A 24,792-nucleotide genomic window follows, 5' to 3' on the forward strand; every position below is an offset into this window, starting at 1 on the left:
TATATATATTGTAACAATTACCGGAAAATTGAGAATAGTGTCTTGGCCCCAATACTTAAGTGCAGCCAAGTCATAAGCATGCGCTGCTGCGTCTTCATCATCATAGGCACCTTCACACATTCAAAAGATGCAACCAAATCTATCATTTATCGATCTCGTAAATCGCGAAAGAACTAAGAATACTGTCCTAATACAATGCGTAATTTTAATCATCATGTCGAATTTTACAAGATATATTTCACGATGTAAATTATGTGATTCAATCGTAAATTAATTCGTTGAACACGTTTTAATTTGTAGGACGACGACTAAGTGTGATCGAGACTCACCAAGATAGACTGCATATTCGATCAAATTCCCACCAAAGTACCCACCATGCATAGAGAACAAGAAGACATGATCAGTACTAAAAAAAGGAACCAAAAATTTAAATAAGGAATCCAAATATAATAAATTAATGTTGCATTTCATGTATTTTTCTTCAAGAAATAAAATAAAATACTTATAACCTTGTCTGCCTTTCTTGTTTTGTGCCTCGTTCCAGCAATTCTTATCCCACAAATGTGCTTCGTATCTCCCCGTCCATCGGTGCCTACAACATACGTAAAACCGAAACATATTCTCAAGTTAGTCGATGATCTAAATATTTTACATAAACCGAAAATTTGTAGTAATGTATATACTTTCAAATTTTGATGACTAGTTAAATTCGTCACATTTATGCATTGGTCATCGAAATATCGATTTTCGACTAAAAATAAACGATCAAATCCTAAAACCTTGTCACCCCGCGATAAACGGAGCTTCGTTGAGGAGGTGAGTCTCTAGGGATCGTTTTCCGAGTCCGTTTAGCCTTCATCCCGGGATTCGTAACGTTGTTAGCATTACTGTTCTTTGAAGAAGGGTTATCAAGATCAATGTTCTTCTGTGGTAGCTTGCCCATAGGATTTATGTATGTAATGGTTAATTAGGAGATTGGTTGAAGAATTGATATGACTAGGTCTTCGAATGTCAGGGTTTTTAAAGGGAAAAAATGAGGTGAAAGAATGTGGGCTGGCAAATGGCTAACTGCCGGCATGAATGAATTTGGCCGTCTCAACCGCATCTTTCCTCATTGTCGTAACTTTATTTTGGGCTATTTGTTGTTTTTGTTGGTGAATTTATTTCTACATAAAGTGTGATTAATTAGTTAATAATATCCTTTTGGATTTTTTATATATATTTTGCATGTGGGATATTCGAATTTGTGAATCTAAAAGTCACGAATTCGTAGAATCGACCCATATTCTTACAAAATGAAAAAAAAAGGGAAAATATTGGTAATTCTAACGTTTTCTTTTAAACTATGTAGCGTTATGTATCGATGGCTCCTACAACAATAACAATTGCGACTCCACTACATTATTACTTTCCTAATAATTATATAGAACTATAAATAATGGGATTAAAAAATAAAACTTTGATTATAACACCAACGGTAACGTTATGATACTAAACAAGTTAATAAATTAGTGACACTATCATTCTTCAAGAACTGTGACATTTTTTGACCATCTTGAGTTCACTTATATTATGATATCGTTTTCGGTTTTCGGTACCGATTATTACGACGACCATTACGCAAACGACTCTCCCTGATCTAATTGGGATGAATTGGTGACCTGATCAGCTTGATCGATTAAGGGTGTTTCTCAAATGTTATCATATATCCTCCATTCAGGCTTCTCATTGATTCGGGAGTGTGTATTACGTATCTCTTAATTTGTATGAGAGTCATCTATATTATTCCTTATTAGCATACCCTAATTTTAGGGTTGGGTTCGGCACATGTCAAACTTTTCATTAAGAACATCTTCCCTTAGATATGGAAACTATCGACATGCACTTTTACCCGTGGATTGTGGGGAAAAGGTGATAATTAATTCGTTGCGCGTATGACAACATTAGATATTCTGCTTGGTTTGTGCGACAAGATAATAAAATGATGTATTATCCGAAGATAATAAATTGAAAGATATAAAAAATAATGAGATGTATAACCCAAGTTGTAAAATTCGAGTCAAACACTGGATTAATATGAATACTGAAATAATTAATATGTTATGTTTTACATTAAAGTGTCTACAAGTTCAAGAAGACATGCAAAAGGAGCACCACACATCACCAAGGCAAGACTTCTGGTTTTGTCATGCTCTAATTAATGATTAATACAAAAGCTTTTTAATTCTTTGAAGACTTCTGTAAAAGCGATTGAATACTGATTTCAAGAAATAGTGAAAAATAAATTCAAATTATTAAAGTTCATAATCGAAGCTTGCAGAACTTTTTTCAAGAATATGCAAAGGTTTAACCATATATGTTTTGATTAATTTAAGATTAATTTAATTTCTTTGCTTTATCTTTAAGGGAAAAAAATGTTACTGCATCAGTAAAATTGTATAGATATTATGGTCCATCTGCTAATTATTTTTATATATTATATGGGAATTTTAAATTTTAAAATACTAAAATATATTATGTTATAAAATAATATATAATAATAATATTGCTTGGTAACTGTCAGAAGTTGAATTACAAATAATGATCATGTCGAGGGATATAAAACAGTTTTTAGAAAATGAAATGAAAAGGATAGTATATAGATACATATAAATATATTTCAAGATGAAAAATTGTTATTTAAAAAATAAAAAAATTATAGCTTATTAAATTTTATTTATTTATTCATCTGTTTTGGATTTTCCCACATATATAATAAGTTTTGGCAGTGTTTAAGAAAAAGTTAAATCATGCAATCTGTGTATGAGTAAATAATAGGATTAATATTGTTAGTATCAACGTTTGCTGGTCTTATTAGCTGCTCTTATTCAGATTTACTAATTTAATCAAAAATTTAGTCTTGTTCCTCCTAACTTCTTCCCGTTTCCCAGAACCTTTTTTTACTCAAAACACGTGTGCGGAATGTACGCGCCGTCTCACTTAAATTTTTGTGAAACAAAATTACTTAAAATATTGGAGGGAAATTGCAAAGTTTTATAATATGTGTATTACTTAATTAAATGAATAATTTATTTTTATAAAAATTAATTAGTGTAACAAAATCGAACCACGTACACCTCAACTTTTATATAATGTGTAGATATTTTTATCACCATGTTCATCGCCATTAAAATAAGTTATCTATTTTTTTAAAATCTGTCCTTATCCGTAAATACATACCAACACACGAATTTTTTTAATCCAAAAAGAGTAATCGGCCCATAAAAGTTCGGCCCATTTTCATAGGAAACCCTAGTCCCCCAAATTGCAATCGTATTTCATCAGCTTTATTTCCTCCACAAAACCCTAACCTTGGCTTTAGCTTTGTTCACCCAGAGAGCATCGAAAGCTAAAGATGCCCGCGGGTCACGGTCTTAGGGCGCGTACTCGGGATCTATTTGCGAGTCCGTTCAGGAAGAAGGGTCCGACCCATCTGTCAACATATCTTCGGATCTACAAAACTGGGGATTACGTTGATGTCAAGGTTAATGGATCGATCCACAAAGGCATGCCGCACAAATTCTACCACGGACGGACTGGTCGCGTCTGGAACGTCACCAAGCGCGCCATTGGAGTCGAAGTCAACAAACAGGTGCCAACAGTTTCTGTATGGTTTTACCTTTATTTATCTGCAGGTTCCATCCAGTACCTTAATGGAGGGTAAGAGGAAACTTAAAGTTAAATTTTTGTAAGTCGAATTACGTTTTAAATGGGATTATTTGATTTTGCTTTATTTAATCAATGTGCATATTTTGCTTTTTGAATCAAATTTGAAGTAAACTGTGTTCTAGTGCGGTTTTGGTGTGTGGAATATGGCTTCTTGTAGTGGTTTGACAGTCGTGAACCTCTCAGAAGCATCTGCTACTCGGGCCAAAAGAAACCTTTAGTTAAGATGGGCTTATTTATTTGGGGGTCAAGTTTTACTGATACTGAAATTGAAATTTCCTAGTTGATGTTTATTTTTATGTTTCTACTTACTCATTTGTGTGTTCTGACTCATTCATTTAACCTTTGAACGGCGGTTGAAATTGATACACAAAGTGATCTTTATTGTATTAAGGTTGGCAACAGAATCATAAAGAAGAGAATTCACGTCCGTGTAGAACACGTCCAGCCATCACGGTGCCATGAGGAAATCCTTCAGAGGATCAGGAAGAATGATCAACTGAAGGCTGAGGCAAAAGCACAAGGTAAGATTATCAGCACCAAAAGGCAGCCAGAAGGGCCAAAACCTGGTTTTATGGTAGAAGGGGCTACACTCGAAACAGTCACTCCGATCCCATATGATGTGGTGAATGATCTCAAGGGTGGTTACTGAGGATTTGTTAGCAGGGCTTTGATTTTGATAATTTGTTTGCACAAGACTTTTTCTTTGGTTATGAGATGGCCAAGTAGCATATTACATATATATGGTGTTTTACTGCATTATAAGCTCTGTTGAATGAGCTGCCAATATTGAATGTTTGTTTTGGCTATTTGATGTTCTCAAGGTAATTTTGTATCCGGATGTTTTAATATCCGCTAAATGAGATGTAATTACTGTCAACTCTTCAATATTGTTTGGCAAATTATTTGAAAAATAGCTTATTTACGTAAAATCGCATGTGATACATAGCTTTTTTATGCTAACTAAGGTCGGGTACCATCGAAGGAATAGCTCTAACAGTGGAGGGAAATCAAATTTCATTTTTAAACGTTTCATGATTCTAAATCACGTCTTCAAATTTCGAGGATGGCCTTACCCTCCATGAATCTTCGGGATCATTTTATTCAACTCGTGTGTACGGAAAACGAACATAAAAGAATAGATGCATGACATTATGATTAGGATCGAAACTCGATTATAAGCTTTTGATTGTAGATACCACGAATTATTTTAAAATTTCTGGTTTTGTTATGTGGGTTATTCTTAGAACAATCCACGATGTTCACGTCCTTGAAGCCCATGAAGTCATTTTATTAAGATCCTTCCAAAACATAGAATGCGTTGATTTCTGTAAAGAAAGAGTGAAGTCGTGTGTTTTCAATATCTAGGATGAAATTTTGTGTGTATATATCAGTATATATATTATTGTTTGGACAGAAAAATAATAAGTGTGGGCTTGCGAAACATATATTATTTTGGAAAGAAAACAAATTGTATGAACTAGATTAAACATATTTTACAGAGAAAATGAAAACTGAAACTTGAACTAATTAAAAAACTAAGAACATATGGAATTTAAAGGATGAAATTGACAAGCTAGAAATAAAACTTGCAAAAGTTTTTGTATTCTGAGTTGTTGATGATGCTTGTGTTGCCCTCTTCGGTCGTCCTTCTTCCTCTTTTGTTCTATATGTAACCAAATGTCTTGTTATTGCATCACATCTATATGTGTATATATATATATATATAATAAAATATTTCTCCATGTCCAATGCTCACAGTCTTGTTCTGATCTTTAGTCACTTTCGAAGTTTGAAAGGAATGAACGCCAAAAGCTTCCAGGATCTTCATCGGGCACAGCAGAAGTCTGTCAGCAGAATATATTTTAGCCAAAACGTCGGAGCTAAGCTAAAATTTAATTGGTTAGATTTAGCTAAAATTTATAGATATATTATTCTAGAACTAAATTCTAATATTAATTCAACAATTAATAGACTAGGTAGAAATTAATACCAACCTGGGAGAAAATCTGATCAAGACCAAGCCCTTCAAAGTTATCATCCATATTCTGATTCAGTACTCCATCAAAATTATCAATGGCGCCGAAATCTAAGGATTCATCTAACGGAATCGTCCAGCTCTCATGGTTCGCCTCGACCAACATTTCTCCATTAATCATGTTGTTGCTGGAAATTTCATTCACGTTGACTATGTTGTTCGAAACATTATGATCAGATCTTTCAATGTCCTGTGATTTCATGTTGTCAATGTGGTTTGAAACATTATCACGTATTTCATTATTCTGTCTCGTGTTTTCTGGTTCAAGCGAACCGATGGAATCTTCCACGGCTTTTGTGGGAGGAGCTTGCTCATCTCTTTCCTTGGTTCTGACGAGGAATTTTGGTTGCATACCCTTGGGTATACGAGGGTATGATCCATATCTTTTCGGCCTCGAACGGCCATTCGAATCGTTGCTCTTCGAAGATACTGAACCATCTTGTTTGCGTTCATGATTAGGTTTCCAACCTTGACGACACTTCTGCATCAAATTAAATGGAGGAGAAGCAAATTAAGTTTATGCAAATATGTGTCTGTCTTACAAATAATTAACTTAATGATTAATATTGAAATATAAAAATGAATAATTAATCAACTTAATAATTTATTTAATTAAGAAAATATATATTTTAAAAAACTATAACAATAAACAAACTGAAAATACTTTAAGCATGGGAGTAAGAAAGCAACCAAACCTGAAGATGGCTGGCAACTTGCATTCTCTTCAATCCTGGCACATTCATTAGCTGAAGAATGTCTCTGGGAAAACATCCTACTCAAAACATCAAATACATGTTCAAATCCATGTTAGCTATTAAAGTTAAACCGAAGAAAACGGTTCGTGATAAGATGCATCCTATAATCTCGACCGCCAGATCCATTGTTTCCCGGGGCAATCAGTGGAGATGGCACACTACAAGCTACTAGGAGAAACTCAAGGACAGTGACGGTTTTTTAAACCGTTTCTAAAAAAATCCGTTTTCTAAAAAAATCCGTCGCAAAATTTGCACAACTGTTTACTAAAAAAGCGTCACAAAGATTTGATTTTGCACAACTGTTTACTAAAACCGTTGCAAATTTTAGCTTTTTTAGTTGGTTTTTCGGGTATTTTCCCTGAGCCCATGAGTATGTACTCATTAAAATAAACAAAATCAAAACTCTATACTTAATTTTCTGACATCATAAATTTTATCCAAAAATCTCTGAAATCGCCCCCTGATACCCATCTCTCTCGAATTGCATATTAGTATATGGAGATGAACGATAAATTAAAAACAACGTGCGTGCATGTGCCAATGTCGTGCAATAAAATGAGAATACATACTTCCTTCCCCGAGCTCCTCGACCGCCTCGACGAACTTCTCGTGAAGTTCTTGATTCCATCCCGTGCAAATCTTCGGCTTCTTGCTCCTATCACCACCGGTGCCGTCCTCCAACCAACCATTTCGACACACCATGTTTCTTGATCCGAGTCCATGCACATTGATGTTGCCTTCAATGTGATTGGGACGGATCATGTTCCCTCCACTGTTCAAAATGAAGTTTGAACTCTGGGTGGTGCTTATCGTTTCTCTGAATCTGGCAATTTCTTTGGTTTTTCGGGCATTTTCCCGGAGCACGTGTTGCCAAAGATACTTCAACACTTCCATGGTGGCTGGCTTTTGGATGAACATGAAAACTCCATCTTCTATGGCGCACTTCATCAACGCCATATTTGGGTTTTCGGACATCACTACATTTGATCACAAATAAAAAAACGTGATTAAACATAAATTATTTAGCACGTGCAAAATAGTATCACAAACACATTTATTTAAACGTGCACATTATGTGCACAAGATGATCACAATGCTCCCACACACACACACACACACACACAAATATATTAACACTTACGAATGACAGTGTAACCCATTTCGATTGCGTCGCGGGCAAGCTGAAATCCTTGCACATCGGATGGGCTAACATCGACCATCACAACGTCGTACTTCACCTTTTCTTTGGTCAACATTGATGAAGCAATGGCTGCCATACTAACTGCCGTGACTGTATTCGTTTGTATACATTGAAAATTTCAGATCAATTCTTCAAAATTCAATTAACTTAAATATTCATGAAATAAGAAAAGGAGACAGTGACTTGATATTAGCTGTCATCTTATATACCTTTTTGTGCGTCAGTTGTGCGTGTATGCGTGATATATGCATATACACACAGAATTTTTTTTATGAACGAGCATTAACATCGATTTGCTAGTAAAATCAACAAAAATGTCTACATAAAATATAGATCAATCGTGGATTAAAAAAATGAAAAAAAAAAATTAAACAAAAATATTCGTAAAGAATCCAAAATAAAACATTAAAACTCGAGTTCTGATATATTATTCTTATGTTGTGGTAAATTCAAAATTTTCTCACGTGCAATAATTTGGAATATTCGAACAAGCTAAATAATCTATCAAATCATGAAAATATAAAAAAAAAATAAAAAGCGTGGGAAACAAAGATATATATAAAAAATTCTATTTTTTTTTGTTTTCAAAAGGTTTTTCGATCTCAAAATTTCTCACGTGTTTTAATTTGAAATTCCGTTTAAAGTAAATAAAAAGCGCGGAAAATAGAGATTTAATTTACCATCTTGATGCTCGTGAATATAAGAGCATGCTATCCAATTTATAATCAAAACAATTTTTTCGAATCAAAATTTATCTTGTGCTTGTTGAAATATTCAATCAAGCAATAAAGAATACAGATCAAATGATGGAAATTTAAGACAACAAAAAGCGCGGGAAGCTCATATTTAAGTTACCATCGTGATGTCTGATTCCAAACCAATCTATATATGTATATATCACAAACTTTTCAACGTGTTTAAAGTGAAATCTCCACGTGTTCTTCAAGTAAAAAGATTCAAATAAGCTAGGAAGAATCAAATTTAACCATTTGAACCTAATATAGATTTGAGAAATGGAGATCTCAAATTTTCCCATTTTTGTTCCAATGACTCAACATTTCAAAAGAGATTCGAACAACTAAACATATGTTGGAAAAATCAAAATCCAGAACCATGTAATTAAGCCATGAATTTCTAATTATTAATTACCTTTGTATGAGTTGAACTCTAGCAATTTACTAGTCTCAAGAAGGCTAACCACATCATTCCCAACCAACAACACGTGAACCTCAATCATCATGTTTGCATTGAACAAATCCATTGAGAAAATTAAACTTAGTACTTAAAAACCCTAATTTGAAGACAAGATTCTTGCGATGATTCAAATGAGAAAATGGATAGAAAGACCAAATTAGGGTGCTTAATTATTTTTCTCTCTGGTAAGACTTTCTTGTTGGTAGATATTTGTAACCGTTGTTTTATGCATTAAAGTAAGTGAGTGTGCTTTTTGTCATTAGATACATGCATGGTCAATGCCACACATGTATCCAAGTGACAATGTAGGGGATAAGACCAATTGTGGAATGAATGGAAAACAAAATTTAAAATTTAATTTTTGTTTCATCAGTACTTTGAGTGTGTTGTTTGGATAAATTTAGTTCAGAAAAATTTTGAATTAACTCGCGATCGACTAGCTTAAGAATTTTCATCTATGTTTAGAATATATTTCAAATACATCTAAAATAGGTACATTAAAAATCCAGGTTTGAACTTCTTGTTTAAATAAAATGTAGACACTTAAATTAATCAAATTAATCCATATATCGAATGCATCCTTAATTATATATATACTCAATTCGCATTATAAAATACATACAATATCCTTAAGAAGTTTGAGGGAGATGGCCACCACTAATTGCCACTTGTAATTCAACGCGATGGGTAAGAACTGCTCATTATGAAAAAGATTCTCAGATTTCATCAATTCTTTTGTATAAAAAGTTACTTGTGCTACCATGTCAAAGTTTTAAATCGGTTTTGCACTGCAGAATTCTTTATGCATTTTTTTGAATTCTGAAAAATACGGTCAAATCTATCTTAAATATGAGTAGGTCTCTTGTGAGACGGTCTCACGAATCTTTATCTGTGAGACGTGTCAACCTTACCAATATTTACAATAAAAAAATAATACTCTTAGCATAAAAAGTAATACTTTTTCAATGGATGACCCAAATAAGAGATCTATCTCACATAATACGACATGTGAGACCGTCTCACACAAATTTTTGCCTGAAAAATATATAACTGCTCGATGTTATATTTCCAAGAAAAAGCAAGCTTTATGTTAAAGTAATGAATGCAAATATGGTTGGATTGTAAGTATAAGCAAATGTTTATTTAAAAGGGCTTTTTGACATACGAACAATGCACAATCTTTGTTCTCATTGCATGCTATACTAAAATACTTTCGCTTTACAGTAGATTTATAACTCATTATCTGCTCTCTTTTTACGTGCATATGCGTTCATGCTCAGATGTTGGAAAATTCTAAGTGATTTAAATTGGATTGATTTTACTAGAGCTAATATACGCTTTAATGTAATTATACAACTCAGCATATTAATTGAATAAAACATCATTAAAAAGATTTAATAATATATATTATGTATATATTTATATCATATATAACAAAGTGGATTGTGTATTTTTTTAATATCAAATCCTATTGCTATTTCGGAAATTCGTTAGGTTAAATCTTAAAATGGAAAATTTTAACGATTAATTTTTCTCAAAGCTTGTTTTTCTGCATTTCAAAATATTAATATAGATTTTCTTGATTTTTATATCTTTTTTTTTGGTTTTATTAGTAATATTTTATATCATATATTAATGAATTCACATGGTATGTTAAATATAAATATATTTATAAATTTTTTCGTTGGCTTGTTTACTGTCAAAGTAGCCTTTTTTTTTTTGTCCAAATCCAACACCAAAATCCGCTAATTTCACTTTTCCGGTTTGGTTTTGAGTGATTCCAACATGCCAAAAAGACATCTTGAACCGCATCATGCATCTTACCTTCATTTGTGGGTTCTTTCAGTGGAATGTCATCAATTGTAACGTGAATGCGTTTGGAATGAAGTTTATTATAGTAATATTTGGTAAAATTTTGTTCGGTTTCCCGTACAACAAGTTCTCAGATAAGCATCCTGAAAAAAATGAACAGGTTTTTTTTTCAGATGTATGTAGAATCTATAGTAGGATTTTCTAAATGGTTACGATGATGTCTTTTTTGCTATTTTATTGCAACTGATGGCGCTAATTCTGAATATAGTTCCCTTTGCAAGTTGGATTTTGTATGGTTTTAAGAAGTTTTAACAATTATTGCACGATATATTGAATAAACTTGTGTTTTACTGCGCTGAGCTGCTCTTTGTATTCTCGCGTCTGTCTCAAAATCTCAATTTTATTTAGCACAAAGAGATTTATGGGTGGAAAATGTACGTAGGTTAAACTCTATATCAAATGGTTGTATCAAGAGTATTTCGATTCGACGCTTGGATTTCATAAGATCGTCGACAATGTTATCTATTGTTTCCTGATCCCAGAGAGCAAAGCCAATCATGATTGATCATGGCCTCTACTTATCCAAAAAATATGATATTGCTTCGACCCCTCAACGTCGCTCGCTGCCAACATCTTTTAAGTTATGTTTACTGGTGAGACACAGTGCATCATGAAATCGACCTCTGGTTAGCCAAGGGCGGGCTAGACGGATATTATTGGATAGCACCTTTTATGAAAGATATATGAACAAAGAAGTTTAAATAAAACTAGTGTTTTCTGAATTTTATGAAGCCAGCAATGAAAAACGAATCCATGGTTATTTATTGGGAGTAGGTATCTTGTGAGACGGTCTCACGAATCTTTATATGTGAGACGTGTTAACCCTACTGATATTCACAATAAAAAGTAATACTCTTAGCATAAAAAATAATATTTTTTCATTGATGACCCAAATAAAAGATCCGTCTCACAAAATACGACCCGTGAGACCGTCTCACACAAGTTTTTTCCATTTATTGGAATCCGTGAATCTGATACAGGATTTACATTGCTCGATCATTAATACCAATTTCCATGACACAATGGTTAGAGGGATAAAACTCCATTTTAATAAAAACCGAAAAAATCGAATATTATTAAAATTAGCAGTGACCGAACTAACCAGGTTTGTTAAAAAAATCTAATCAAACAAATTTTATAGATTAAAAAAATTGATAGAATTGAATTTTGTTTTTATTGAAAAATATATCTATTCAATTTAACCTAAACCAATCTAACCAATTATTTTAAAATAGTAAACTGTGATATTCCAAATCAATCGATTTTCGATCATTTTGTTTTAACCAATATTATCTTCTCCTCCGTCGTCACCGTTTTCCACCGCCTTTGACCTCTGTGGATTTCTTTTTGTATTCCCTTGGTTTCGTTCTTGCCGAATTTAATATCTTGCGTACAATCATTCTTCTACATGGCCAACTAATTCTACGATATATNTATAATTCTCATATGTATAACCAAATATTTTATGTGATACGGACCAAGGTGATTCATTACATCTAATAACTGAATGTTATCTCATTGATGAACATAATAACTGAGTGTTACCTCATTTGTTGCTTATCCATCCAACATTCTGTGAGGCAAACCCAACATTTTGGGTTAGCAGCTAGAATTACAATTTATAACATTTATTTACCCAAAAATTAAAATATTATTATACAAATATTCTTGATTGATCTCCATTCCAGCTAGATTCCTTACTTCTTTTCTGATTATTATTTTATATTCGAATATACTCTTTAATTCAATTTTTTTTAGCTTCTGTCACACTCCAAGAGAATTAATTTAATTTATTTGAACTCAATCAATCATAAGGAATTAGTCAAGGAAACAACCAAGAAATTTAATCAAACATGAAAGACATTAATTCATTTGATTTAATGCCTTCATTAAAAATCAGGTACGGTCTCAAATATAATTATAAATTTTATTAAATGTAAATAAATATAAATTATTTTTTATTAGATGGAAATTTTATTCTTTGCATTAAATTTTGGGTAAACATGCACATCATTTTTTTGTGTCTTTATTAAATTATTAATTTAAATGAATATGATAAGCTCGTCCTATACTTTTTTCAATTATTTAAGATATCCCATACAAAAACAACTAATCTAGATACCCTAGTTATCCTTTTTGTCATATATATTTAAAATTTTCTTCATAACATTATATTTCTTAAAATAATAATTATTTAAAAAATACTAATATTCTCTACTGCAAAATCAATTTAAACCACGAACAAACTAACGACATAATATTAGAATATGAATAAAATTGTAATAACTTATTTTGGTTTCAAAATCTAAGCTTAATTCAACTCTAAATTTATAGATAGTGAAGAATTGATAGTGTTTAAAAATGAAAATTAGAATGTTTGATAAATAAGTAAATTAATAATTTATTTAATAACATATAAAAAAATATCTTTAATTGGATAACATAATTCTCTATCTTGTAATAATAATTATTGGGACAAGATTATCCAAATATATTTACATTTATTTATCAAAATGTTATAATTACTTTTAAAATATCAAAATCGATATATCATTTTGATTATATCAATAGAAATTATTACAAAATAAGAAATTTGAAAATAGGAAAAACTAAATTTTTAAATAATTTCTAAATAATCATTTTTTTTTTTTAGAAATACCAACCAAATTGTGGAAAAGTCGTAGAACATTATCGATAAGATATCAAATTTGTCGAGGCTAATTAGATAAATCTATTGGTTTAATTTTGTGTTTGGTCTGCACACTTGTCGATTTTTTAGGACAGACGTGGGTGCATGTTTCTTCTCTTCCGGTCCACCATTTTCAAATCCGCCGAGCTCACAGCTTCACTCCCAAGAAAACACACTCGCACACTTCCCTTCAAAAATCTCATCTAATCTACGAGTAATATATCGAGCGAAAATGAGAGCCAGCAACCACCTGATAGGCCTCCTCAACTTCCTCACTTTCTTGCTTTCAATCCCCATCCTCGGCGGCGGGATATGGCTGAGCAGCCGAGCCAACAATACCGACTGCCTCAAGTTCCTGCAGTGGCCACTCATCGTCATAGGCGTCTCCATCATGGTGGTCTCACTCGCGGGCTTCGCCGGCGCGTGCTACCGCAACACCTTCCTCATGTATCTCTACTTGTGGGCCATGTTCTTCATCATCGCCGCTCTTGTGGGGTTCATCATCTTCGCGTATGCTGTCACGGACAAAGGATCTGGTCAACCCGTCGTGAACCGGGTCTATTTGGATTACTACTTGGGGGATTATTCGGGCTGGTTGAAGGATCGCGTGGCGAGTGAGAGCTACTGGGGTAAGATTAGCTCTTGCATTAGGGATTCGCATGCCTGCAGAAAGATCCGGAGGAATGTTGGGGGTTTCCCGGAGACTCCAGAAATGTTCTATCTAAGAAAACTCAACCCTATTGAGGTAACGAAAACAAGAGAAATCTCAATATCTTTACTGTTGTTGTTTTTTTTTACAAATTTGTTCAAAAAGCAAGATAATTTTTCAGGGATTTTGTTATCAGCTCGGAAAAGATTCAAATTTCTAGTTGAAAGTGACGATTTTGAGTTGGGATTCAAGAAATTCAAAAACAAATGTTGTGATAGCTTTATTTAGTTCAAGGCCAAAAAATCTTGGAGTTTTCTAATCACGGGAACCTTATAATCTTTAACTTTGTCAACATATGAAATTGTTTCTTCATTGAAACAGAGTGGCTGAGATTCAAAAACTATAGTCCTTATCCGATGATGTCGACTTTTTGCTTTTTTTTTTCGTGTCGTTTAATCAAATTATTTTTATAGCAATTCATTAAGTTTTAGACGATATCTCTTTCTTGTTACAATAAAGTAGAGACTTTTCTACAAAAATAATGACAACTCAAAAGAATTTGGCTTCCTCTATGGGCGCTTATGTTTCATCTTTAATTTGAAAACATGTGGACGTATGAACTTTCTCTACTTAATTTGGTACTGAAAAAGTCGTAAACAACGAGTTGTTTGCTTATAAATTATTTTTCTGTTTGCAAAAGCTTTTAGTGGCAAGTGATTTTTGCAGAAAAAATTTAGATATTGGATTAAAATTAGGAACATTAAACATAATTTTAATAAGATTTCTTGATGATGAACTAACAAAATTGTTTAAGTTCTTTAATTATGTCATTTTTAAAATTTATGAATTTTTTTGTTTTTTAGATTTCGGGTGATACGGTAATTTTTTGACCACATGATGGCATCGAAGTGATTATTCTACAACTATCATCGATTATAATATAGCATAGATTTTCTTGGTCGGGCATTTTCTTAAAAGTTTGCAAGCACAGATGAATGAATTTTCAATAACTTGCTCCATACTTTCCTGAAATGGTTTGACCAATAAATGGGTCCTTCTGTTATATATTGTTGCCTTATTTTCTAAGTTTGAAAGCTAGGCTGTACCCTAACATCACAATTATTCTATGAGCTAGTGTGGTAGAATTATTAAATAGAATAATGATCAACTTATGCATATGGTAGGGATCATGGGTTTGTACTGTACAATGATCTTACCTTAATTTATGCGAATCTTGTAACTACTATTATTCTTGAAAGCTGGTCTAAATTATCCGTACCCAGACTAATGGTTGTTGTAAAGATAATTGAATGGAAAGTTAAGTCCAACGCCAGCCCTGCCCTTGAGAATCTGACATCCGCAATAGGTAACCTAGGCGACTATCGATTGACTATATATGCAGTATTTGTTACATGCACTTGCATTAAGTCCATGATGTACTGGACTTTAGACTTTAGTCTTGTTTACATATGAGCTTTATCAATATTATCGACACTGATAGACTTTTCTTGATTGTCCTTGCTTTGTTTATTAACGAGAGCATCGTTGTTAGGACTTAAGCTTAATTGATTAGTCTGATTTAAAAAGACTAGTCTATCGAACTAAAAAATCTGTTGGATTAGTTATACCAAATAAGCTGATGCAATCGATGATTGCATTACCAGATCACATAATATCTTTATAATATGAGTAAACTTATCATACCTCATACTTGCTAGGATGATACTGATTACTTTGTTGATGAAGTTGAGAATTTGTGGTCCTTGTAAGAGAAATTTTGATTATGCCATCATATGGGATTTCTTGATTTTCGAATGATTTGGTAAATTGATGAACAGGTCAAAAAGTTGCATTTCTTATTAGTTTATATGCATTGTTTTGATTAATTTATCATATAAATTCTTGCTTATTTCATGATTCCCTTGATGATGTCGTTGCTTGGATCTTTTGCAAATTTGTGGATACGTGAGAGATATGTCCACCTTTGTTCCACGGAAATCGTCGCAGCGACGTACTCTCAGACTGTATTTGGATGGATAAACTTCTTCAGAAAAGATGGTGTTTTTAGTTGGTTATTTTTAAAATTTGGAAGGGCTCATGTAAACAAAATATAAAATTCAAACAATGTGACTCTAGGACATCTGGGCGGTTTCTGTGCAAAATTGAAAATCAATATTTTTGACAATGATATTCGAATATAAATTTGCTTTCGCTGTTTGTTTTTAGAAATTAATAAAGTAATTTTTTGTGTTGTATATGTGTTCAAGCTAATGCTTCTCCTTGGCTTTCATATGCAGTCCGGATGTTGCAAACCTCCTACATCGTGCGGATTTGCGTACAACAATGAGACATTCTGGACAGACGGAGGGCTAACAGGAAACTACCCAGACTGCCAGCGATGGAGCAACGACCAGTCGCAACTTTGTTATGACTGCGAATCGTGTAAAGCTGGCGTGCTGGCCAGCCTTAAGAAGAGCTGGCGCAAGGCCTCCGTTATCAACATCGTTGTGTTAATCATCCTAGTTATTGTTTATGTGGTTGCCTGTGCAGCCTTTAGGCACAACAAACAAATGGACAATGATGAACCATATGGCGAGACTCGAATGGAGAAGGAAAGGCCTAGCAGAATACACTTTTAAGGAGTAAATTTTGAATCACTGCTTGAGTTTGAATCGATATCTTTAGTATGTAGGGGATGAAATGGACTTGTTATTGATGCAGTTATTTGCCTGTATATTTTATTGTTTATGACCTTGCTTTCAGTTTACGCATCTTTCTTTACCTTCAAGAAAGATTGCAAACATTTATGGCATGGAAGGGATGACTTTGGCGACCACTCACCCAGATTCTTATTATATATGGTATCGATGGGTGAGTTTATGTTTCTATGGAAATAGATCTCTCGATTTTTGTGATCATCTCATTTGAAAACAAAAAACATGAAAACAAAAAACATGAGATTCATCGTCTCATACAAATATATTGAGAATGCTCATCCGGTATACATATCGCTCTCGCAAATCTTTAACCCACTTTTGAAACAATTTCGATGGCTTTCAAGGAAAAGTGCTCTTTCGCCCTGCGATAGCAATGATTAAATGAACTAATTGTTTTTAAACCATTAACCCTAAGTAAAAATTACTAACTTATTTTAACTATTAATTAATTGGCAAAAACTTGTGTGAGACGGTCTCACATGAGACCCACTCTAATTAATTACCTATATTTCCAAGTGTGCAACCATTGTAGTATTTTTGCATTAAATGTCAAATTTTATGAGCGAACATTTTCACACATCCTAAAATTTGTAAATCATATTTAATAATATCTAATATTTTATCACAAGATATTATTTATTTATTTTCATCAACTTTTTGTCACCATATAATTCTGGGGAAAAAATATCCTTTAATTATTCTCGTCCTATGAGCCAAGCCCAGCATCCGGGTTATTCCACCCGGGTTGTCATGGGCAACCTCGTATAAAACCCCAGCAACACGAGTCTTCCACGTTCGAAATCCCACGTTCCGAAGAATGGAGTCGGCGGACCCTAACTTTCGATCCATCGCCGCCGCCCAGCGCATTGAACTGATGGAGGCCAAAGCCCTCGATTCCGACCTGGACTTTGCCTTCAACCTCCAACTTCAGGAGGCCATCTCCGCCTCTCTTTCCCTGCAAAACCAACCATCCACCTCCACCACCGCCGGACCCCCTAACCAATTGAATCCTCCGAAGTCGAGAGACGACTTTACAAACTTCAATGACCTCCAGTCCGAGGAACTCCTCAAACTCGATCAGGAATTAAAGGACTTTGCCATCTCGGAAACAGAGTTTTCTAGACTGAAGACTGATCTCCACCGTCGGATGCACGATCACAAAATGGCACTTGAAATCTCGAAAATGTCCGATGACGAGTGGGAGGACTGGGGCGATGATTTCGAAGTTCCCTTCGGAGAAGGCAGCTCCAAGGGAGCCAATGCCGAGATTTTTAGGATTTACACGAAGGGTTTGGCGGAGAGGCAACTTCCGAAGGGGAATGTTCTTGGAGGGATTGGCGTTGCAATATGTGATTCAAAGGATGAACTGCTGTTTGAGCTGCGAAAACCCTTAGTGGGCAATGTGATGAGCCGGCAGGTTGCCGAACTTAGGGCACTAATCGAGGGTCTGAATGCTGCGGTGGAATTGGAACTCCATAGGGTCATCTTTTTCTGTGATTACTATCCGATATACAAGTTTGTAAGTTTCAATCCCTTTCACTTCGTTCATTTCCCTTTTATCTCCGACTCACAAATTCGTGAATTTCAAATCCTGAATAGGAGACGTCTAAAGCATGTGATAAGATTATGTTTCATGTAATCATCATAGGGAGGGTATTTAGAAAACATAACAAAGATACCTCTAAATAATGACGAGAAAGTTATCTTGATCCAAAGTTTTTGTTTTGGATGTGTTAGAATTGCAATGATGAATCGATAACCACATAGGTTTAGTTTTAATATTGAAAAAAAAAAAACAATAATCACACACAAAAGAACAAAATAATTAATGTGGGCCAATATCCCTTAATATATCTTGATAATATAAATTTGATATTGTATTAAGAATTATGTTCTTCATTAAATGCAAAACGAAATATTTGACACCTTGATGCACAAAGGCAAAAGAGAAAAGAACAAAATAAAGGCCAAATAATAACAAAAAGTATTAGATGTAAACAAGTTCCTTCACTAAAGGGAGAGTTTGTTTGATGAACAAAATCCAACCGTCTAATAGCGCAATCAAATTATCACATTTAATATCATTCACAAGATGTTTCCATCAACATTGGCTTGAGTTAGATTCACATGGTGTAGGTTTTGGGAATTTGACTCTATCGCTCCTTGGTTTAAGTGGGAAATTAGCTTACTTTTCTGATACCTGAGTCGCCTTGTTGACTTCCTATCCTGCTGTTGTGTGTTTTAGGGAAAATTAGTCCAATTTGTGCACTCATCAATCCTCAGTAAACCACTTGTATCTCATATGATTTTGGGCCGTGAATGCTAGTGCATGAGATCTCATTGAAATGCCATTTTTCATGCTTATGAATGTATGTATTTTTCATTGTAAAAGTATCATTAGCTTCAGAGTTACTCTGGTTATTATCCTGCTAGCCTCTGGACGCCTTCATTTGTCTTAAACATGAAAGCTGGCTCAAACTTTTCTCACGTGTGAGAATAGTCCATCACGGATTCTGTAAAAACACTTCATCTTTTTGTGAGGATGCTTGTGTCTATGACTCCCTCGGTCCCTCCACTTGTTATTTTACCACATATACAGCTTTTTATAGCGTTGAAATTTTTAGAGTCTATTAGGGACCCATCGGCCCATGTTGGATCCTTTCGAAGGATTGATAATTCAGGATTGACATTTTTTGCGGCAAGGTACATTAGTAGTGGAGACTGGAGAGTTTTGAGTTATCTTGGGATAGTGGTTTTAGAGCTTTACACGGTGCAACCTGGTTATTAATCAGGGACTTGAATTGCTGAAGGAAGAGGTCTGATTGTTCTGGAAAGAAGTTAGAATCTTGTTTCCGAAGAACTTTTGTAACTGAAAAAGAGAAAAAAAAAAAAACAAAATAGTGCTGCTTGGGTGGACTCGGTAGAGAAAGATGAGAATTTTAATGGTTTAGGGTGATTTTGGGCTGGGCCTTAAAATTTTTAACATAGAAAGAAGCAGTGATGGGGTTTCATCTTGGGGTTTTATAATAAACAAAACCATGCCACCAAGTTGTTTTTTTTCTCCTCTTTTTTTTTACATGTAAAGCCTGAAGTGTTTCCCATTGTGCTGTAGGCACAAACCGCGTCCCTAGAAAGGCACATGACCATGCACGCCTTTTGGAAAGACTGCACTCGGGGCCTTGGCGTCCCAGGTGTGTAATTTTAATTAATGGTTGAGCCAGGTGAAGATGGCACTCTTGACTCTACCTAGGTATTTGCATTGAGCGTGAAAGTGATTTTGGACAGTGAGTATTGTATTGATATTAAAACTAATGGAAAAAGATGAAATTTTGTCTGGAGTGAATTTCGATCCCGCAAATAGCAGGAAAGTGCAATGATGATGATTGATGATGATGATGATGATGGTATGTAATATGTGGTAAAATTTCAAATGCAGGAAATTGTGAGAAATTACTGTGAGCTTTAGTTGACATATTTTGTTTTCTTTTACACAAAATAAGCTGGGAAACGATGTTTCTCTTGTAAAAGGATGTAATTAAATGGTCTCTTATTAACTTCCTAAACCCTGACTAATATGAAAAAAATGATTAAAAGACGAGGCACGAAAAGCATCAAGAAATAATTGGTGGAGGCTATTTGAACTGAAGAATTGAATTGAATGGATACGCATTTGCATTTTTGTGTTATTTTGCAAAAGTTGCAAAAAGCACTTTTTCATATAATTGAACAGAAGTTCAGGTAATTAATCATTTTCTACGGAATTAATATTTCAGTTATGTTCATGTCAGCAAGCTTATTTGTGAATTTGGTGCATCATCACATGTTTTTATCTTTCTTTAGTTTCTTCATTTTGAGGTGTGAAGTAGTTTTTTTTATTTTTTGAAAAAGTGGAATAGCATTTAATGATGAAAAGAATATAAATATATTTATTTCGCTTTTTTGGTGTTTAGTTTTCAAAGAGATGATCTATTTTATTGTCGCATGATTTTGAGGTTTCACATGTCGCGCTTGGATCCATTGATACCCGCATTGCTTCCAAATAAAAATTTGAAAACAAGTAGTCTCGTGATATATATATGAACTAAACCAGTCTATTGTCTCATAAAAACGAAATTTGATTTTACAATCAGAAACTAAAACATAAATGTAGCAACTCTATTTTGGACAAAATACATCAGCAAAAGCTTAAAAATTTAAGCAACAGTAATAAAAAATTTATGAACAGCTTACGAAACTCAAAATTGGGTCTTATTAGGGAAAGAGAGATAAGGGGTGAGTGTCTTGGAAAACATTCAGTCGATCGAACATGATATAATATAACATAAATATAACTTTCAGAACAGTAAAATCGACTTAGCATTTGAAATACCCTCAAAACTGAAAATGAAATTTAACATAAGTAGATATGAAACATATAACAAAACTGATTTTTTGTAGATTGAATCAGAAACAAAATAAACTCAGATAAGTACCAAAACTCATCTAATTTCTCTATGTCTAACTAATATCAGTCCTTTAGAATTAACACTCATATAGGTAAAGTCAAAACATCAGTTCACCCACAAGGACCTGAAATATCAAAACAACGGTTTCCTACAAGAGTTTTGGTTATCAACCCACCACACTATGGTTTAGAAACAAAGTTCTGTATTCCTTCCATTTGGATTTCGAAATATATAGTGCCAAACATATACTATCCCCGTTCCAAATATATGCACTCCAGTTTCTACATTTATTAGCATTTCTTTTTTTTTTTCTTTTTTTTTTTTTACCTATATGCCTATTAACTAAGTTTTGGAAAGAAGTGCAGCCATATTTTGAATGATATAAATAAGAATAAAATAATAAATTTGATTGTAAAATATTCTTCTGACATACTTAATCTATGTGAAAAAACAAACTTATATATTTGGGACATATGTAATAACTTTTTACTCCGGAGTTTCAGAAATGCGGAGTTTCAAAATATTTAACGCATTGGATCGATGTTAACACATATATTATTACGTAAGCCCTCTTACTTTTGATACATGTCTTAAAAGTGCTTGAACGGAATTGGGATGCAAGAAAGCTCCAAAAAAAATTGCCTTTTTTCTGTTCTGGAATTGCCTTGACCGATTTATATCTTCTGCAGCGATTCTACTTATTGTTTGTGTGATTGTCCTCCCTACTGACATTTATAGGGGTGGAAATGGAGCAGTTATGGCCCTATAATCTGCCATTAACAGCCCACTTTCGGCCATGATTTTCCTCATTGTTGCTCATGATGATAGCAGTGATAATTCTTTGTAACTGTTGGGAGAAGGCGGTGGGTTGATTGTTGACCAGGTCTTCACATTATTGATGCATGAGAACACCTCCCCAGTAACATAACAAAAAAAGAATCACAGTTCCAAGACAGCTTGGATTTGTGTATCCTTGTCCCAAAATCTAAAGACTGAAAGATATAACTTCAAATTGAAGCAACTAATGTTGCACTAAGAACAGCTGCCTTGCTTTTAATTGATCATGATGAAAGTAATTTGGACTGTTGTTGATGCTTAATTCCTCAAAGCTAACTTATTTAGTTCAAATTGTCATTGAAACTAGATCACACGCCGGTGGGCAGCGAAACAGAGAAAAGTTTCGGCATTAGTCAATCAAGTCTTCGAACTTCAAGAAAAATTTACTTACTGCAGGCCAGCTATTGTGACTCGAAATGATATCAAGTTTGCATTTAAACTTGCAAGAGAAGCTATAGCTACTCAGTTGACGAAACGTGCAGAATTGAGTAGTTCTAGTAACTTGTATGAGACATGTGTAATTTGTTTAGAGGATGCTAATATTAACCAGATCTTCACCGTCGATAACTGCTTGCACCGATATTGCTTTTCTTGCATGAAACAGCATGTGGAAGTGAAGTTACTACATGGGATGTTACCTAAATGTCCGCATGAGAGCTGCAAGACTGAACTGAAAATCGGCAGTTGTAGCAAATTCTTGACACAGAGGCTGATGGAAATTATGTATCATCGCATAATGGAGGCTTCAATTCCCATCACAGAGAAAATCTATTGCCCTTACCCAAAATGTTCGGCTTTAATGTCTAAGACGGAGGTTTTAGAATATTCCAAGTGTGCCTTAGTGGGAGCAGAAAAATCTGGAAACCGGAAGTGCATAAAATGCAACGGTAACTTTTGCATCAATTGCAAGGTGCCATGGCACGATAACATGAGTTGTTTGGAATACAAGAAGAGAAATCCTTATCCCCAGCCAGAAGAAGTGAAGTTGAAGAATTTGGCCGCAACGAATATGTGGCGTCAGTGTGTCAAGTGCAACCATATGATTGAACTTGCTGCTGGGTGCTACCACATGACTTGCAGGTACCAACTAAATATCAGCTATCTCAATGTTTCACATAAATATCTAGAATTATAATGAACAATGGTTGATTAACTTTCTAAATTTTATGGAATCTCTTTAGATGGAAGGGTATGGCCTCCCAAGATGTAGCTATGTTTTTTCCCATTAAACTGAGATTTTCTGCGAAAAGGATTATGAAATGAATAAGGCGATGCATTCCAAATTAGAAGTAGATCATCTTTTAATCTATGAGAATTGCCTGTCTTACCATTTGGAACACGAGAACCTATTGCATCTTCTCATAGAAGATATGGGTATCGTTAATTTATGTCCTAGCTGGTGTCAAGCTCCTCGATTATAATTTATAAGCTCCAGTTCTAGCCTTCGTTAAACCAGAGGCTTATTTTGCACACTATACTTTTACACCTTAAATCTTCAATTCTTATTCCTCGTTTGCGTTTTTTTTTTGGCTATTCAATGGATGATCTTTTATACCTACTTAAATTAAGTTTCATTAAACTTCTTTGGGTACATGTAAGTTTCTTGGTTTTCCTGTACTTTGATATTGGTTCGAACCCAATTCTTTCAGATGTGGCTATGAATTTTGCTATACTTGTGGAGCGGAGTGGAGAAACAAGGAAGCAACTTGTCACTGTCCACTTTGGGTTGAGGAAAACATTTTAGATGAAGACTTTAGCGACGAAGAGGAGGAGGAAGATGACGATGATGATGATGATGAAGAAGAGTACGACGAGTCGGATTCTGACTACTACTGGTAATTTTAGTGAGGAGAGAAGGACAAGGAGCAATAATTCCCACTGCTAAAATATATTATTTTGGCCGATTGGATGCTTGATTCTCGATAACTTCGAATTATCTAGGATTTTCAAGTACTAATTACTATTTTGATTGTTTGAGATATCTTGGTCACTATTTTCATGTCTCTCGTTTTCAGATGGAATCAATGGCCAATTCATACTGGGTTCTTGCAACGACTGATGTGAGATATAAGCCGTGATGAACGTTAGGACGACCACCTATATTCGTACAAACGCTATATATCTTGTATATCGAAACGATGTTTCAGTCCGTTTCATATATTTAGGTATATTTTATGTGTTTTCATTACACACACGTGTTCTCCAATAATTTAATATATTATAATGTATAAATAATAAGATTTAAAAACTATTTGGAATATGTGATCTGTGGCAGCCGACTATCCTTTCCTCGTATATTTAGTCGTATGATTTGCATTGGAAGAAGCTAGGAAAGATTCTCAATAACAACACAACTCCGTTTTGTTTTTTTAAAGTGAATGAGTCCTCTTTCACATTATGTTTTATGGGTAAATTTCTGGTATCCATACAACTTCTACCACCCAGTTTCTTTTGACACGTGTAAAAGAATTTATTTATTTTAATTTTTCCTAATTTTCCCTCTTATTGTTAAGAACATATATAAACCTAAATTTCCATCCTGTCACGCCACAGTCACCGACGCCGCTGTTGCCGTGTTACGTTTGATATTTTGCTTTTTGATCTTTTTTACTTTTACTGATGAAAGTTAAGAAATCAACAATTTTAAGTGGTCGTTTAGTTTTTAAAGTTTAATATTTAGATTGTTCATA

The 24,792-nt window shown here is 33.9% G+C and overlaps 6 protein-coding genes across 7 annotated transcripts in view; 3 read left to right on the forward strand and 3 right to left on the reverse strand.

The window, feature by feature from the left end:
- The window catches only part of LOC140972783 (AP2-like ethylene-responsive transcription factor At1g16060), a 2,949-nt gene extending 2,006 nt beyond the window's left edge, over window positions 1-943 (reverse strand). Inside the window, exons 1-4 of the mRNA XM_073435205.1 lie at window positions 780-943; window positions 510-592; window positions 330-338; window positions 22-110 (exon numbers count right to left, since the gene is read on the reverse strand). Of these exons, the coding sequence (XP_073291306.1) occupies window positions 22-110; window positions 330-338; window positions 510-592; window positions 780-943 (345 nt within the window). The remainder of the gene's footprint in view (window positions 1-21; window positions 111-329; window positions 339-509; window positions 593-779) is intronic.
- Window positions 944-3,314: 2,371 nt separating this feature from the next.
- Window positions 3,315-4,593, forward strand: LOC140987301 (large ribosomal subunit protein eL21z/eL21y-like). The gene is made up of 2 exons (XM_073455760.1): window positions 3,315-3,631; window positions 4,100-4,593. Exons 1-2 carry the CDS (start codon window positions 3,395-3,397, stop codon window positions 4,355-4,357), a joined length of 495 nt encoding a protein of 164 aa, XP_073311861.1. The 5' UTR covers window positions 3,315-3,394; the 3' UTR covers window positions 4,358-4,593.
- Window positions 4,594-5,326: 733 nt separating this feature from the next.
- Window positions 5,327-6,549, reverse strand: LOC140970736 (uncharacterized). The gene is made up of 3 exons (XM_073432627.1): window positions 6,439-6,549; window positions 5,703-6,224; window positions 5,327-5,552 (listed from the first exon to the last, which is right to left on the reverse strand). The coding sequence occupies exons 1-3, from the start codon at window positions 6,484-6,486 to the stop codon at window positions 5,481-5,483; spliced, it is 642 nt and encodes a 213-aa protein (XP_073288728.1). The 5' UTR covers window positions 6,487-6,549; the 3' UTR covers window positions 5,327-5,480.
- A 462-nt stretch (window positions 6,550-7,011) lies between these two features.
- Window positions 7,012-7,775, reverse strand: LOC140972790 (two-component response regulator ORR21-like). Its single transcript, XM_073435217.1, has 2 exons — window positions 7,640-7,775; window positions 7,012-7,475 (listed from the first exon to the last, which is right to left on the reverse strand). Exons 1-2 carry the CDS (start codon window positions 7,773-7,775, stop codon window positions 7,012-7,014), a joined length of 600 nt encoding a protein of 199 aa, XP_073291318.1.
- Window positions 7,776-13,508: 5,733 nt separating this feature from the next.
- LOC140987309 (tetraspanin-3-like) lies at window positions 13,509-16,987 on the forward strand. Its single transcript, XM_073455771.1, has 2 exons — window positions 13,509-14,199; window positions 16,401-16,987. Exons 1-2 carry the CDS (start codon window positions 13,687-13,689, stop codon window positions 16,740-16,742), a joined length of 855 nt encoding a protein of 284 aa, XP_073311872.1. The 5' UTR covers window positions 13,509-13,686; the 3' UTR covers window positions 16,743-16,987.
- A 549-nt stretch (window positions 16,988-17,536) lies between these two features.
- On the forward strand, window positions 17,537-24,362 carry LOC140987319 (E3 ubiquitin-protein ligase RSL1). 2 transcript variants are annotated; one of them, XM_073455787.1, is made up of 4 exons: window positions 17,537-18,339; window positions 22,410-23,182; window positions 23,752-23,937; window positions 24,118-24,362. In XM_073455787.1, coding segments are annotated over exons 1-4 (1,662 nt in total). In that variant the 5' UTR covers window positions 17,537-17,637; the 3' UTR covers window positions 24,119-24,362. The 2 variants fall into 2 exon arrangements, with proteins under 2 accessions (XP_073311888.1, XP_073311882.1); XM_073455781.1 differs by lacking the exon at window positions 24,118-24,362 and having other exon boundaries at window positions 23,752-23,941.
- Window positions 24,363-24,792: the final 430 nt, after the last annotated feature.

This window comes from Primulina huaijiensis, chromosome 1, assembly GCF_012295235.1.
Source record: "Primulina huaijiensis isolate GDHJ02 chromosome 1, ASM1229523v2, whole genome shotgun sequence".
Taxonomy (NCBI): domain Eukaryota; kingdom Viridiplantae; phylum Streptophyta; class Magnoliopsida; order Lamiales; family Gesneriaceae; genus Primulina; species Primulina huaijiensis.

What these genes read in the sequence shown, in the direction of transcription:
- LOC140970736 (XM_073432627.1), bottom strand. Translation starts at nt 6,486, where the DNA reads ATGAATGTGCCAGGATTGAAGAGAATGCAAGTTGCCAGCCATCTTCAG. An exon ending in AAGTTGCCAGCCATCTTCAG is followed by an intron (nt 6,225 to 6,438) that starts GTTTGGTTGCTT and finishes AATTTGATGCAG; the next exon opens with AAGTGTCGTCAAGGTTGGAA. An exon ending in TTGATCAGATTTTCTCCCAG is followed by an intron (nt 5,553 to 5,702) that starts GTTGGTATTAAT and finishes TTCTGCTGACAG; the next exon opens with ACTTCTGCTGTGCCCGATGA.
- LOC140987319 (XM_073455781.1), top strand. Translation starts at nt 17,638, where the DNA reads ATGGAGTCGGCGGACCCTAACTTTCGATCCATCGCCGCCGCCCAGCGC. An exon ending in ACTATCCGATATACAAGTTT is followed by an intron (nt 18,340 to 22,409) that starts GTAAGTTTCAAT and finishes CATTGAAACTAG; the next exon opens with ATCACACGCCGGTGGGCAGC. An exon ending in TGCTACCACATGACTTGCAG is followed by an intron (nt 23,183 to 23,751) that starts GTACCAACTAAA and finishes CAATTCTTTCAG; the next exon opens with ATGTGGCTATGAATTTTGCT.
- LOC140987301 (XM_073455760.1), top strand. Translation starts at nt 3,395, where the DNA reads ATGCCCGCGGGTCACGGTCTTAGGGCGCGTACTCGGGATCTATTTGCG. An exon ending in GAGTCGAAGTCAACAAACAG is followed by an intron (nt 3,632 to 4,099) that starts GTGCCAACAGTT and finishes TATTGTATTAAG; the next exon opens with GTTGGCAACAGAATCATAAA.
- LOC140972790 (XM_073435217.1), bottom strand. Translation starts at nt 7,775, where the DNA reads ATGGCAGCCATTGCTTCATCAATGTTGACCAAAGAAAAGGTGAAGTAC. An exon ending in AATGGGTTACACTGTCATTC is followed by an intron (nt 7,476 to 7,639) that starts GTAAGTGTTAAT and finishes GATCAAATGTAG; the next exon opens with TGATGTCCGAAAACCCAAAT.
- LOC140987309 (XM_073455771.1), top strand. Translation starts at nt 13,687, where the DNA reads ATGAGAGCCAGCAACCACCTGATAGGCCTCCTCAACTTCCTCACTTTC. An exon ending in GAAAACTCAACCCTATTGAG is followed by an intron (nt 14,200 to 16,400) that starts GTAACGAAAACA and finishes TTTCATATGCAG; the next exon opens with TCCGGATGTTGCAAACCTCC.